Source organism: Oreochromis niloticus, linkage group LG4 (assembly GCF_001858045.2).
Source record: "Oreochromis niloticus isolate F11D_XX linkage group LG4, O_niloticus_UMD_NMBU, whole genome shotgun sequence".
NCBI lineage: Eukaryota > Metazoa > Chordata > Actinopteri > Cichliformes > Cichlidae > Oreochromis > Oreochromis niloticus.
Window position 1 is genome coordinate 8,500,051 of NC_031969.2, and position 16,064 is coordinate 8,516,114.

The window sequence follows — 16,064 nt, forward strand, 5'->3', positions numbered from 1 at the left end:
TCTGGCCAGGGTACACAGTATTCAGTCACTCTGTAATCACACAGTAATCACTGTGAATGTTAATTGGAGTTATATATGTCCATTCATTTAGTCACTTTTTTAACTGCTTGTCCATTTTAGGGTCTCGGAGCCTGGAGGTTATCCCAGCTGTCACAGAAACAGGATGCAGGTTGCCAATCTGTCGTAGGGCTAGCTAGGTGAGACAGACAACTGTACACTCTCCAATTCTCACCTGTGGCTAATGCAACATGCAAACTCCACACAGAAAGGCTCTGTTTTTCCAAAATGGTCAGAAAACCTGATGTATATAGAGATCTGTGTTCATAACTTCCAGACTGTAAAGTTACAGAAGCTGGATGCCATAAAAGCTCAGAAAATCAAAGGAGGTTTTATTGTTACTGAAGCCAGTAAATTGTTTTAATGAGGTGTTGAGCTCGCTACAAATCAGTTTGCTCATGGCAGCGGGTGTTTTTGGCTTTTCATTGTAGTGAAAGACTCTGTTTTAATTGTGTCAATGAGCCCTGACAGTGGGCTACATGCATGCATGTATGAAATTATAATTTATTGTTATTTACATACAAATAGTTAAAGATAGGTACACCAGAATAAGGGGTAATAAGTCAGGGTTTTACGGGAAACAAAGAAATTATATTTTCAAATATACTGTAGGTTAATTAAACTAGTCTTTAAGTAATTTTAAGTAATGCCTAAGTAATTAGGTAGTAATTTAAGTATTGCATAAGTTCAGGTATTTTACAGGAAAGGAGGCACAAGTTTTTCTGTAAGCAATTTTAGGTACAAAAAGCAAAAACAAACAATATCTCCCCATTTTAAATACGCTGTACTTTTCAGGGCGTGGCCCATGTGGAGTGGCTTATCTTACCTAACTTCCAGGTATTTCACAGACACTGCTTACCTGTACGCTCTTTTTGACAGTTATGTTCAAACAGTGATTGTGAAAGAAAAAAAAATAAGTTAGACTTGGCTCCATCATGATAAGGTGACATAGGCCTGCAAATTTTTACATAATTTCTTTATTTATTTTTGGAAGTCGGTGAAGCAGAACAGTCCTTATCACACTTATATTGATCAAATAAAAGGATAATTGAATAATAAAACATCCATCGTGCAAATCAAGACAATGCAATTAAATAAATCTGCAAAAAGAAAAGAAAAAAATGTAAAGAGACAAAATTAATCCACTCCAATAATACATCCCGTGACCCAAAAAGTATATTTGTGATATAAAACAGGGAAATATTGCTTGTTTTTCTGGAAGAAATTACCATAAAATTGCACACTACCTAAAATTACTTACGCAGTACTTTACTTCCACTATAATTATTTATTTGTTTTCTGTAAAAACTAACCAGTTACCTCCGTATTCTTTAAGTATTTGTAGCTAAATATAATTAATTTCAAATAAAATACATTGAAATTCCATTTAGTTACAGAGGGATTACACTCTTACCTCCTGGCTGTATTATAAAATGTTACCACTAGTTCAGTTAAATTTGTTGATCGGTGTTCTGTCTCAGGGTGTTTTTAGGGAAACTGGGTTCAGAGCGAGAGTTAATGATGACTTAGACCTCTAAAGTACAAAACAGGTAAGCCTATGAAGAGTCTGCTCATACAGCGTAGAGACGGGCTGGGTTTGTTTTCTCTTTAAAATGTAATTGAGTGGAACTCCACAGAGCATTCATTCAAGTCAGAGCAATTCAGGAAAACATTTAAAGAAATTGAACGCAGAGTTTCCATCCATTTGGACTGCATAGTTTAACAGTATTATGGTTAATGTGATGCAAAATGTCCAACAGACATTCAGGACACAGTTCTAGGGTTGGTAAATGCTAAATGGACTTAGTTCTTTTCCACTCTAACTAAACACTCAAAGCTTCTTTTTTTTTTTTTTTTTTACTATAACTCAAATTCATGATCTATTCATACAGTTATAGCTTTATTATATTGTATATATATATTTTATAACGATCAAGCACACACCTAAGTGGCACAAATGAAAAAAAAAAGGTTGTTTGTTTGTTTTGCGTTTTGATTTTATTGGTGCTTCTGTGGTTAGCCCTGGTTCAATTTCAAGAGGAGACACAAACTCAACCTCAGTGGGGTCACAGACCCAGATAAATGGGGGGGTTGTGTCAGCATAAAAGCTGTGCCAAATCAGACATGCGGATCCATCTGCCGTGACAACCCCTCGGGAAATAAGGGACACCTGAAAGTACCTCTTATATTTATTTATCACCATAAAAGAGTGACATTATTAGTAAAATTCAGTACTCTGTGTGAAAAGATGAAGAGAGGTAGGAGTGCAGGAGATGATCAACTTCCAACAGACACAGAAAACCCCCTGAGGAGCAGAGGGCAACAGGAGAAAAGAGCGAGAGTGAGAACAACAGGTGTGTGTTTATGAGGACACTCATGCCAATCCATTTTCTTCCACTTATCCAATTCAGGGTCCCTGATGTGCAAGAGCACATCCCAGCTGTCACCAATCTATTGCGGTGCTAAAACAGAGACACTGACAATACAGTTCAATTCAATTCTAAGCAATTTTGATTATATAGCACCAAATCACAACCACTTTGCTAAGGTTTTTGTAAGGACCCTGCAATATTAGAAGGAAACCCCAATAATCAAACGACTTCCCTATGGGCAAGTACTTGGCGACAGCGGGAAGGAATTATTTTTCAAAGTATTTTTCATACTTTTAAAACACATTTTTCACCAGATTATAGCTTCATTAGATTGCTGCCTTTAACTTTAAGCTATAGCTCCGTGTTTATGGAGGCAGGAGCTCCGTGCACATTTAAATGATTGTGTGCCACCCCATTTTTGAGGTCTGCGGGGTCCCTCTTTCTGCTATGTTCCTGTAGGCTGTGTTCTCTAATTATGTCGATGACCTGTAGCTAAAGAGTTTACCCCTTTTGCACCACAAGATGTCAGCACTTAGTCAGAGCACCACTGTCGTAACTGATAGTCGGTGCCATTCATTGTAAACGGATCCAGTCACTGAGCAGAGTGGCTGTAGGGACAAGAGCACGATGAGATAACGAGATGCAGGGAGCAGGTTGCATCACCGCCTGCATGCTACAGAGCTGCTTGTCAGCCCGTAAATATTGTGTTAATGACCAGTTCAGCTCGTTAAATTTACACATCTAACCCTCCCCTGAACGGTGTGTGCGTGCGTATGTGTGTGTATCAGATGTGTGTTTGGCTCAGCACATCTGTTTTTTTCTCTTCTTCTTCTTCTTCTCTCTTTTTCTCTCTTCATCCAGTTATGATTCATGATACCTTAAATTACACGTTATATTATGTTCACTGCCCTGCCAAGATTTTAAGGGAATCAAGATGAGAGAGGGGGGCATTGTGAGAAAACAACTTCAGCTCTTTGAAGCAGTTTCAACCTCTTCCAATGAAAAACACGCTCGGAGGGTTTTTTTGGGGGGTTTGTTTTTATCACTCCCTGAATCATGTGAAGTGCTCGAAGCTTTCACTGAGATAAGAAAACATTTTAACTGAAGGAGCCCGCAACAGTTTCATAACCCAGTTTCTGACCTGCGCGTATTTGCAGTGTTCATTTATCCAGAAAGATCCAGTGAGATCCCCCCCTACCCCCCAAGCCGGCACAGCTCCTGCCAAATGATGTTATTACACCGGCCCTTCGGAGTCTGCTCACTCTCCCACTTTCTCATCTGCGATACAGACCAAATAAAATTTGTACAATGGGCGTTTTTGTTAGATAGCAGGGTTGTGATTTGATTTTTTAAAAAGGCCTTGTTGGTTCCCAGATTTTATGCGTTTTATCATAAAGAAAAGAAGAAAGGATTCAGCGGGCCCCAGGTTTAATGTTGCATAGCTTTTATGGTGAACCTTACAAAACAATTACCAGAAATAATAACATTAATTTAAAATAAAATAGAAAGAAAAGAAAAGCGGAGGCCATATTTTTCAGTGTAACATCGGGAATCATTCATCGCCACCTGAGTTCATCTGACAGCGTCTCCTCCACCATCGGTCCCCCAAGAAGTGACTCCAGCGCGTGCAAGCTCGGGAACCGTGCCGCCCTGAGAGTGGCCTACCTTCAGCTTTTGTAGTGATTTGACGCTCCCGCTCTCGCCTTATTGAAACCACACATTGCGCTCGGGCCTGTTTCCAATGTGAAGACATGCGTGATGAATTTGGGAAATCATCTGCAGCTTTGCTGGTACCGTATAGCCCACCCAGTCCGGACCCGGTCTCCCTCTTTCTCCCCCCGCGCCTCCCCTCTGCCCCGGGGTATCAATACGATTAGAGGCAGGAAATGTGGGAATCCCCAACAAAGGGCTCCATCATTAAACACAAACAACCAGAGGCCTCCCAACAATACCGAGAGCGCCCTCCTCTCCACACTTCTCTTTTATGTCTGAGCGAAGTGAAAATCTATTACTTTCATCCCAATATTACCATTCTGCGTTCAGCTGCCCATTATTAAAGAGGATAATCTGGCGAGGTTATCACGGACTTATAGGTGTTCAAATGGAGAGCAGACGGTGTAGAGTTTCGCCCAGCAGATTACGCAGACTGCACATCAAATATTGTTTCTCTCTGCATTTCACACGTGGTCACATCTAGCAATATGTCCCTGAGAGAAACGAATGGCTGCCTTCCGTGAGTTCAGAATAAAATAGATATACGTACATAAATAAATAAAATAAGATATGAGATATAAAGGGCGCATAGTCTCTTCTTATCGGTTTATTCAAGGAAGGCGCTCATGCAAGGCAACAAATTATTATTTTCACAGCTGCCCAAAAGCAGTCATTCCAGTGTTGTACGTCTGAAAACGTGTAATTGTGAGTCAAGTGTGCATAAAGTGCGGCTGCAGGAGACTTCGAGAGGGATTAGGGTTTAAGTCCTCGCCTCGCGTAGAGAAGTGTTTGGGGATTTTCCCTCTCACACTTTAAATTATAATCTGATATCCCCCCTCCAAGGCGTCAGACGGCAGATTCGGAAATTAAAATGTGTCATTTTGGTGTAAACTGACTTTCCATCACCACCGTGCTTTAGATTTTACAGCTTTTCGTGTTTTAGTTGGGAAGTAAAACGAAGAGTGAAAAAAAAACAAATCAAACAAATAAAAAAATATTTTAAATTCTTTGGATTTTCAGACAAATCTCATCAGGTTCCATACAGAGTTTATTAAAGGCTACTGGCGAAGAACATACACAAACTTGATACAAAATTGTGATTTTAATTTATAGCCGTGAAAAGGTCATGCATCACACTTTTCTCCAATTAACGTCTTCTGGCGTATAAAAAACACTCTTACTCGTTACATTTTTTTATATATAGTTGGCAATGTTTTTACGCACTATTTGTGAAATTAATTTTCCGTGGAAACCTTTTTATCCCGCTCCAAACGATCTTTCCTCTGATTTCCTCGATGGATCTCTGATGTGTCCGCGTGGACTTGGCACTGATGTGCTGATGATGAGAGTGCACTGGCTGGATGGCTGGTATAGGCCTCTTTGGTCTTTGCGCCTTTGCGCCGTTTTCATTGGTCAGGAACCTTTCCCTCGTGCCTCGACGTGACATCACAAGCACCCGACCAGCAGGAAAGCAGGAGAGTTTACAGATGGTGCTGGACATCTCCGAGGACGCACGCACTTTTACGCACAGCCAGTCCTGGCCGCTCTTTTGCGCTAAAAGTTGTGAAAATAAAAGGATATCAGCGTAGATTCTTTGCGGTTTGGAGAATCTGAAATAGGAAATGGACTGCTCTCGGATCGTGTTTTTGTGAATGGAGATGGGCCGTGCATAAAGATCTTTTCGTCGCCTTTGAAAGAAGAGCTGTCGCTCTCCCACCTGTTGCCAGGTGGTGTTGGCTTTAAAACCGCGGATATCTACTATGACATTAGGTTTGGAAATCATGGAGGATATTGTTATCGACGTGGTGGGGGAAGGACTCAAAGACAGCGCAGAGGAGCAGCTTTTACCTTTGGATGAGTCGCGAAGCGAGCACGAAGACGGCACGGAGGCGTCCAGCGGCCAGACTAAAGACAGGGAGACCTTAAGCCCTGCGCCGGCGTGTCTCCCTGCTCCTAAAACCAAAGGTCCCGCGTCGGTGAAGCCCCCATACTCATACATCGCTCTGATAACCATGGCCATCCTTCAGAGTCCAAAAAAGCGGCTCACCCTCAGCGAGATATGTGACTTTATCAGCCACCGTTTCGTTTATTACCGGGAGAAATTCCCCGCCTGGCAAAACTCTATCAGACACAATCTTTCGCTCAATGACTGTTTTGTAAAGATGCCAAGAGAGCCCGGGAACCCCGGGAAGGGCAACTACTGGACGCTGGATCCCAACTCCTCCGACATGTTTGAGAACGGGAGCTTCCTGCGGCGGAGGAAGCGCTTCAAGCGGCAGCATTTTCGCTTCGACCCGCTCAAAGAGCAGCACCTGGAGCCCAGCGCGCTCCACGGCTTTCCACACAGCGCCTACGGGCTCGGCACGGCGGCCCTGCAGCTGCCAAGTCTGGAGATTTACCCCTACCTCCATCACCACGCGCCTTCGCAGTGCGGCCCCGCCACCATCCCACCTGTGAGCAGTATCCTGCCGGCTCTCTCCAGCTTCTTCTCGCGCAGCGCCCTGTCAGCCAAAGCTTTCCTCCAGTCTCAGCCGGGCATCGACGCTTTCTCCCCGGCACAGTGCACAGCGTATTCCTCTCCTCTGACCTCCAGCGCCGCATACGTCTCCCCCGCGCTCTTCCACCCGGCGGCTTCTCCGCACTTCCTCAGTTTACACCAGGAGTACCAGAAACTACAGACTCAGCGTGGCATCGGCGACCTGGCCAAACACATCCACACCAACGACGAATAATCCCCCCACTCCCCTCCCCTTAAAGAGGACTTTAATCTGTATTTTCTCAGGTAAACAGAGACATTTGGAGCAGATGCTTGCAGTGGAAATAGGATGGATCTGTTTTTGTTTTTTTACAAGAATGTTGCAGAAATGCTCGAAACTTTTCCTCGATCTCCCCAACTTTATGACAAAAAGCAACAGACACCCTTTAAAAAAAAATCTGATCATGAATTATCATCTTTTGTTTAAATATTTAAATGACGAGTTTCCTTTACGTCTTTTTTCTGTAAAGAAATAAAGCTGAGTATTTAAACCTTGCGTTAATTTGTATTTGTATTCGGGAATCTCACGCTTTTTGAAATCATTTAAATGTGCGTCCACCGTTGTGTTTGCTAACAGCTGTTATAGCTGTTTTTTTATTTTTATCTCTGGGTTTAAATGGTTTTATATTTCTGGGTTTCATTTTTATCTAAATTCCAATTATTCATAGTAATGTGCAGAGGGGCAAAGAAAGTAAGCAGTCAAATTGACCTACATTAAATCAGTGTGCAGTCTTTTTTAGCCTTATGTCTTACACTCTCTCATTTTAAACACGTGACTCTCTTCTGCTTTAAATAACTGATCAAATACAAGCGAAGGTAACACTCGTAATTTTGTTTTGTTTTTTCCCTAATTATGGGTCTCCAAGATCTTTTATTATTTATTTAATAATCTGATGTCATATTTAAAAGGAACCGCGAAACAGTGGCTTGTTAAATAAGAACTGCCATTATTTTTCAAAGTAATGGAGAAAAGCAACATGATGTTAAAATAAATAACAGGCGGGTCGAGGTCAAAGGCACTTTGGATGGCCTCGTTTTTAATGCGCATTAATACAGAAATAAGAAAGGTTTTAATCAGACACCGAGCTTTTAAAGTAAGACTAAACGCATAGCTTTTATTTATATGTATAAATATGTATAAATAATATTTATACAAGCTATAGTGTTTGTGTGTGTGTGTGTGTGTGTGTGTGTCGTTTTCATAGCCATAACGCTGAAAACATACATGCCTATAATAATTGGCTTATTTTGCAGGACCCCACACAGAAAATGTGTGCAACACATTTTCATGTCAGATATTCATAAAGGCTTTCTGCTCATTTACTGACCAGAGTTTCCACACAGGAGGCTTTCCCAAACATTCCTCAGTTCAGTTTATGTTTTTTTCTTTTTATAATCATGGTTTTCTCATCTTACTTAGAAGCATTAAAGAAAAAAAAACTTACAAAAATCCGATTTGAGTATTAAACAGTTTTAAAGAAGTAACTTTATTTAAATTCTGTTTGAAAAATAATAGAAATAAATAAATCCTGCCTGCGTTTTAAGCAATGCCTCTAAAAAAAAATCCTCCACCTTACAGGTTTCACAATAAGAAAATATATCAATCAGATATCACTCTTTTTTTTATGTTGTATTTTTTTCCAATTATTTCCTTTTCCATTCCCAATTTATCTTCTGATCTTTAAATCTCAGGTAAACCCAGTCTGATTAAATCAACCCCAATCTGAGGCTAAAATAAATACTTCAGTCTTTCTGCTTGAGCAGTCACGCTGTGATTCAATCTGAGCGTACACAGAATAAATCTAAAAATATGTATTTCTGCTCATTTTCTGCTATTTCAAATTATCTGATTTATTTTCCTCTTTCCTTTTCATTTAAGTGCATGCGGTGCTGCCTCGTAGTGAGAATGACAGTAGTAAAATAATTCGAGGGTTGCAGAGCATGGAAGTATTTATTTAATTCTATTCTGACTCTGCTTTAGATGGATTACCAGGCTGAAGCTCTTGGACGGGGCTGATGGATCGCACCACACGCTTAGTCCTTTAGCAGGTTTTGGCACCCAGCGAGGGACTGAAACAAATAAAAAGATTGTTACCTGATGGCGAGCTGTTAAGCTGCCCGCTCCTAAAGGAAGAGCACATGCTCGCGCTGCATGTCTTCCTCTTTCTCTGCCCTCCATTCAGGAAATGTCTTACCATTTTGGGATGATCAGATTTAATTCAATCTGTACTGAGGTTTTGTTTTTTGCTTTTTCTTTCTGTCTTTTTTCCTCTTATAACCAAATGTCTAATATTTCTGGTGCTAATCTTAAACAGTGTGGCAAGAGCTGTGGTTCAGCTAATCTGTCATAAGATTCCTATCATGCACCAGGGCCCTCTTTTGCTATTAGAACTTATCTGATTGGAAAGCTAAACGTGCAGCTGCACATATATACTTTTAGTCAGCATCTGTGCTTTGCTTCTAATAGTGCTGTGCTCTACTAGAGTGTGGCGAGTCTTCAAAAGTGCTAACACAGGGGCTTTATTGTGCACTTTTGTGTCGCACAGAAGGTACTGATGCGGCTTATAAACAGCCACACGCATGCTTAGTATGTTCAGTGAACTCTATTGTTATATGACTACAAGGATAAGGGGATTAAAATGTAGTCTGAACCACAAGTAGCTCCAGCATAATAATTGAATGCTTACACTGTTCTTGTAAAGGGAGCGCTTCAATCGTAAAAGGATCTTCTTCAGGCTCCAGGGTGGATGTCCAAACCCTTTTACTCTTTTGTGAGAGTTTTATTTATTTATTGCCTGGATGTGCGCGCACACTCATTCTTTTCCTGTAGGTATGACTAAGGCACAGAAACGCTAATAACCTCATGAAATCATTTTCTTATAACGAGCTTGTTCTGCTGGTGGGGAGCCAAACAGAAAAGTGAAGCAGACAAACGCTGTCACAGAGACTGATTGGCAGCCAGGAAGAAGGAGTCAGGGTCTTTTACTTTCTTTTTTTCTTTTTTTTTGGAGGGAGAGCACCAGTGCACCTGATAAAATAAGCAATTCAGACACCCCGGGCTCATACTCATGTGCACACACATCGGTTTTCCATACTGAGGGAGGTAAAAGTTGCCAGTGCAGTGCTTAAAGTCTTTTTTACTCTCCTTTTTTCCCCTTTGTGCGTCATTAAGTGTGACATGTTTTATTAAGTCTTCACTCGTGCTACGAGTAATACCTCTTTTTTTTTTCAATCATTAACAGCAAGATTTTCCCACTTTCAGCCAGACCTTTCTCTCTTTCTTTTCTGTGTCTTTTTATAAGGTCACCTCAGAGTTAAATACAATCTGCAAAGTCATTCTGAGTTTTGAAACAAGGGGATTGAGTTTCGCACCGTAAACGGGACCACAGAGAACTTAAATCAGTGTCATATTAAGATGATTCATCACATAAGTGGATGTGCAGCTATGTGACAGCGTGTCAGCGGTTGCGTGCCTTGTCGCACCAGCTGCAGAGGAGTTTCCGCTCAGTTCCACGCCGATGACCAGTCGGGAGCTATCTCGGCTCGTATCTGATGCGGAGCTCGCTTCTCTGGGAAAAGTGAGTCGATTCGGTCAGAACTCCATTCATGCCTGACAGCGCGGCCGTACCCTGCTTTCGTTCTCCGCTCTCAAACGCCAAGCCAAACAGGCAAGATAAACTCATTGGCGGAGCACCCCGCCTCGCTGCCTTCGCTTCTTCTCCTTCCACACAGTGAAAGCGGGGCGAGCGGTGCATTCTGGGACAGCCCCTGTGAGTTCAGCCAGGACAGGAAAAACAATGCGACTCTGTTGTTTGAAATGCGTAATTTGAAATAAATTCCCCTTGAATATTTTTCTTGCCCTACACCGTGCTGTTTCTTTTAATAAGCGTCTTTATTAAGAGGCTGCCTACGAGTCGTGGGTTAAGAAAGTGTCCGAATGTGGGCTGCAGTGGGTTAATTTCACTACAGATGAACACGTTGAGCCGACGTTAGTGTTATATTTCATATTTCTGTCAGGTCGCCGGATCAAAACGTGCCCTTCATCTTGTGCGAGTTCTTTCCAAGGGTCGCTTGTTTGAGTGTAAATATGAGCTCAAATTGACCTAATTTGGGAAATGTTACCCCCGTAGCCATGTAAACTCTGCGTCGGGTAGATCCACTGTTGCAGATAAAGCGGTCAGTGATTTGTGTTATTTCACTGGGGTGTTTTCTGTTTTGTTTTGTTTTTTCGTGCAGATTCAGAGCGGGGTGAGCAGAATGGCTGCTAGGTGCTGTGGTTTTTCAGTTATCATTAGTAAATCTCACACCTTTCTGCTGAAGCGGATCACAGCTGAGGTTTTCTCTCCTCTCACTTTAATGGCTGACTTCCACGGGCCTTGCTCGCTCCTTGGCGTTTGCTTTTCCTGGCAGGGCCAATCCCCGCTGCCCTGCTTCAGGGAGTTATTCAATTATAAATCTTCCACCCTTCTTTTGCTGCCTTTTCTCTCTCTCTCTCTCTCTCTCTCTCTCTCTCTCTCACCGGTCTATGTGTTACCCTGCCAAGCCCAGTAAAACGCACTGCTCCGCTGGTACACCCCTCTCCAGTCTCGTGCCCAAGAATTTATTATGCTCAGGGTGGTGAAGCGGAGTGCGGTGTGTTTTTGGAAAAGGGACCCCCCCTCGAGCCTCAGTGCCAACAGATGACAGTGACATATAGCAGGAAAGCCACCCAGAAGGAGAATGATCTCACACCTCAGCCACGCGCTCACAGGGAGTGGGAGAAAATAAAGAGTAAAAGATCTACAGCTGGGGGTGGGTGAGTCGAGGGGGGGTGGCGGGACAATAAAAATCAGAATGAGAAGAGGAAAGGATGGAGAAACACAGAGGTAGAAAAACAAACAGCAAGTGAACGATCCCTTGAAGCACAGACTTATTCAAATACTTTAGGTTACTTGCTAAACTCGAACGCTGTAGTTTAATAACTTCCAAATAAACCAAAGTATGTTAAACCTCTGAGATATTCTCTTCCTACCCTCAGACCTCGGCTTGTCTCCGTCAGCCAAAATCTGGAGGAAATGCACTGCCCCATTAGGCATCTTGAGAAAATCCACAGTTGCGTTCAGGATTATATAGTACATAGATCGTTCTTTTTCTTTTTTACCACATCTGTTCTCAAAAAAAAAAAAAAAACTCTGCAAAGCACTCGATCTGTGCTTCACTGGGTGGCACTCGGTCTTGGCCTTGCTCCCTCCTGTGCTGCTCTCAACCTTCCTGGTGCCCTTCTGTTCCCCAGCTGGCGGCCTCATGCCCTTGCCCTGCCCATGCAGCTTGGCGTTACCCTCTCCAATATTTTTTTGTTTTGTTTTGTTTTTGGTGTGTGTGTGTCTGAAGCAACACGTGCCAGCTTGGCGTCAGCGTGTGCGGTATGCGCTGCAGGTAGAAGTCAGCTTACCACGAGAAACGCTCAGGCCTCAGATCAAAGAGGCAACAGTGTGATGTCACCCACAACAGCCCCCGAACCACTTACTGCACTAAATGAGAGCCATTAGCCGTACAAACAAAGACTTAAAGACTCAAAAAAATCGGTGTCATTTAATCAAAAAAGGGGAGCAGGAAGCACAATTAACATCAGGGCTAAGGTGTGTCAGAGAGGGGTCAGGTTATAATCGTGCAGGCTCATGTTACAGTGGCGCAGTCAGAGTCCCGGTGGTCGGTGTAAACCTAATGAGAGTCAGTAACCCCAACCTGGCTGCAGCCCGCCCGCTCCGTCTGATCTCCGTGGAAGACAAAGTGGTCTGCCTTAGACACCAGGCATCGCCATGAAGAGCAGGGTACGCTAGCCAGTTAATAGTTGGAAACCTCTCTTTCTCCCTCTCCGTCTGCTCTTTCTCTCTATACCGCTCTCCCCCATTACATTTGGTTTTTCCTCCCTTCAATAACGTCTGCAGTGGCATATTACAACTTGGAAATGGATTTTAAAAGGGAGTAGAAAAGGGTGCCAGAATGGGAAAAACATGGATTGGCTCAAGGGAAGCAGATTAAGTGGGCATGCCAAACCTCACGCTTTGTAAGAAACAAGAAAAAGACCCCCTTTTTACATTAATGCCCTGAGTTGAGGACCAACCGCATAGTGGGGGGAAATCAAAAATCCCACCCTCTTCGAAAGAGAGAATGAAAATTCCAGGCGGTGAATTGTCACCTCATATGGATCCTTTCCCCTTCAGTGTCGCCGGAGTGAATAAGGCTGTAAGGTGTCGTAAGGTGCTGTGAGGCTGTCAGTGTCATTGCTGCAGGTCTCTGTGTGCTCAGGGAACTGTAAAGCCAATTCACAGGCCTGCAAACATCCTGTAACAGCAACATAAATCCACTAATTCAGGCCTTTGTGTTTGGTAATGGATGTTGTGCCGTACTATGTAGATGTGATATGATAGGATTGATTGCTCTGAAGATCACTGAGGCTGCTTTCTAGCACCGCCCTGCCACCCAAACTGTCGGCCGACGAGCCGCTCATCCCATGTTGCCTCTGTTGGTGGTCCCTGGTGTAAGCTATATTTTCCCCTCACTTCTCTCTCTCTCCCTCGCTTTTTTATAGCTAACACAAAATTGTTCCTAATTCGCTGCTGCTAGAGGGGGGTAATTTGCGGCTTTTGGCTGAGTGTCGCAAGCCCCAAATTTGAAAAAGCTGCTGAGTTGAAGGCGTTCTGTGAAACGCGGTAGGAGCAACAGTAGGGAGAGGAGACAGAGAGGGCCTAAATTCAATCAGCTAAAAAGGGAAAAACAGCAAAAACATGATAATCCTTAAAAGGCTGAAGGCTGCTATGCAATAATAACTGTAGGGTTATGTAAGCTGTAGCCACCAATAATTATGGCTCTTTTAATGAAATGATGACTTTAATGTCTCCTCTTTTATTCCAAGTTAATGCGATTTCCTTTTTGTCTGTAAAAATGCTCATATTTTTTTTTGTCGTACTATCTTGGCTAAAAAACTGTAGCTCGTATTTCACTTGTGTTTATTTTGTCTTGTCTCAAATTCCTTTCGATTAAAAACTGCTACAGCGGATTCTCTGCTGCAAAAATGCGATCTATGAAAGCAGAAATGGTTGCCTCTTACTAATGGTAATTTAATGACGAGCCGTATTCTGGTTTAGCAGTTACCTCTGTATGATGGTCAGCAGGAACAACTTCAGTTTGGAGCACCTCAAGGATCTGTGATCAAGCCACTTTTATTTTCTCAGTAACAACAGTTTTCTTCATTGCAATGCAAGCTCTCTGCAGCTGTGGCTCGTCTCACCAAGATGTACTTAATTAACTCAAAATCATTTTTAATATTTGACAGTCTTAGGTTATTAAACTCTAACGAGCTTCCTCCAAGCTGACTTCCCTTCAGTCAGCCGAAGACAAGCCAACATAAATTGTTTCCTGTTATAATTAGACATTTAAATAGTTATTTGACTCAATAATTGTCTTTCTGTTATAAAATTTTTGCATGTTTGCTAGTATGTTTGTTAACATTTTTGTTCTTGGGTAAATGAAATGCACTATTCTCATTTGTCCAAGCTAAAGCTATCACCAGCAGCTAGCTAGCTTAGCTTAAGGTAACGACTGAAAACAGTAAACCAGATTCCCAGTTTGTGTTTTAAGTGTTTTTACATTCACTCGAGGAACACTATATGTAATATTTGGTGAGCTGACTTTTGTTACTATTGGATAAAGCAAACATATTTCTTTCCCCCTGTTTATAATTGCTTTGCTAAGCTAATGTTGACATCTATTGTTCGTAAAAGCAACAGGGACTGTGATGATTTATTTGATTTGATTTGATTCCATCAGCACAGTACCAACACTTTTGGAATCCAGTTATTGCAAAGCACTGACATTTGTCACCAGTTAAGTAATTAAGTGGCCGGCTTCGTCAGTGTTTTATTTGGGGCAATGGTACTTTTCAATTTAAGAAGATGCTATAGTTGCATTTCTGCAAATAAGTTAGTAGAGTAGCTTTGATAATAAAAAACATAGAAGTTATGATTTGAAAAAATTCTTTTGGTAAAGTTATTGATACGCTAACAAAGATGTTGAGACAGCTAGCTAAAAATAATAGCATAAAATAGCTTTTATCTCCAAGTAGCTCAATTTTAAAGCTGAAAGCAGATAAATGATGAAAAAGCTAAAAGTAGTAGATATGGCTGAAAAAGATGCAAGTATTAAAATAAACAGCTGGGGGGAAAATATCCAGATTTGACTAAACTGCTTAACAGCTCTAAAAGAATAAATAAATACAATATTTTTTTTATTCTGACCTGCTGTCTACATGACGCTGGAAGGTCAAGCAAACAGGAAGTACAAGTTTGGTTGGCTAGCTGCGTTCATCACAGTGTCTGGATCTCTCTTTATACCCAGTGCTCTACTTTCCCAGAGCGAAGGGGGCTGAGAGCTCCTCCGCGGCCTCGTCGACATGAGGGCCCTGAGAGGTGCTCATTCATTTTGATTAACAGGGCCTTCCTCGCTCTCATCCCGTCCTCGGTGGTTCGCGCTCTCCTTGGGGGAAAAAGCCCACATGGATGTTTTTCTTTTTTTATCCCACATGGTTTTTCACTTCCACAACAGCACGTCATTACCCGCGTGTTTAAACACTTAAGAACAGTTTAAAAAGGAGGGAGAGGAGGTGGCGGTAGAGGAGGAGGAGTGAAAAAACACTCACGAGCAATGAACAGTTCTACATTAACTCTGTATCACTCAAGGGAGCTGTAAAGGCTGCCCTGTAAGCGAAATGAAGTCAATAAATAAATGTGGCTGTTGTCAGATGTCTGGAACCGCTTGAGAGGGTTTCAGCAACAGGGCAGCCCACCATGTTGAAATGAAGGGTGATAAGTTTGGGCGGCCCCGCGGAATTAAACGCTACAACTTGCTGAGTGCCATTGACTAATGAGGGCGGGTTTGCCGCATGATAAATTCAAAAACAAGAGGAATGTTTGATCTGCAAGAAACCACAGTTTGTTGAAAGTCACAATGCCTGCTCAGCTCCGGGTGGGAAGAGAACACCATCACAAGACAGAGGAGGTTTATTATTTTATGTAGATCCCACATGAGCAGCCTCTGATAATGAAACTACTCCCCCAGAGACCTGCTTTCACTACAGTCAATCAAAGCACATGTGACAACAAACAGAAGAAAGAGACAGGAACTGTCAGAGGACCGCTCCAGTTCATGACTTCATTGGATTCAAATATCTGTCAAAACGCCAACTTGCTGTGATGTGACTGCAACTCTTACTTGGCAGGCCGGCCGTGTAAGAGAAAATATAAAAGATGTGGAAAAGCAGTAGCAGCTGGACGAGTGTTTTGCCAAGTTAAAGCAATTGATCAGCGAGGGTCCAAAGAAGAACGGGGTGGGTGAGTGGGTGGGAGCAC

At 42.3% G+C, this 16,064-nt stretch overlaps 1 protein-coding gene and 1 long non-coding RNA gene across 10 annotated transcripts in view; both read left to right on the top strand.

Moving 5' to 3' along the window:
• The window catches only part of LOC102080390 (uncharacterized), a 64,670-nt gene that overhangs the window by 36,389 nt on the left and 12,217 nt on the right, over nucleotides 1-16,064 (top strand). For 2 of the 9 annotated variants that reach the window (XR_003219890.1, XR_003219886.1), the window contains exon 4: nucleotides 121-197. The exons of the other annotated variants lie outside the window; for them this stretch is intronic. This is a non-coding gene — a long non-coding RNA (uncharacterized LOC102080390). The remainder of the gene's footprint in view (nucleotides 1-120; nucleotides 198-16,064) is intronic. 9 annotated transcript variants of the gene reach the window in all.
• foxd7 (forkhead box D7) lies at nucleotides 5,460-7,154 on the top strand. Its single transcript, XM_005468486.4, has one exon. It carries the CDS (start codon nucleotides 5,903-5,905, stop codon nucleotides 6,872-6,874), a length of 972 nt encoding a protein of 323 aa, XP_005468543.1. The 5' UTR covers nucleotides 5,460-5,902; the 3' UTR covers nucleotides 6,875-7,154.

Bases quoted from the DNA above. Each gene is read 5' to 3' on its own strand.
- foxd7 (XM_005468486.4), top strand. From the start codon at position 5,903: ATGACATTAGGTTTGGAAATCATGGAGGATATTGTTATCGACGTGGTG.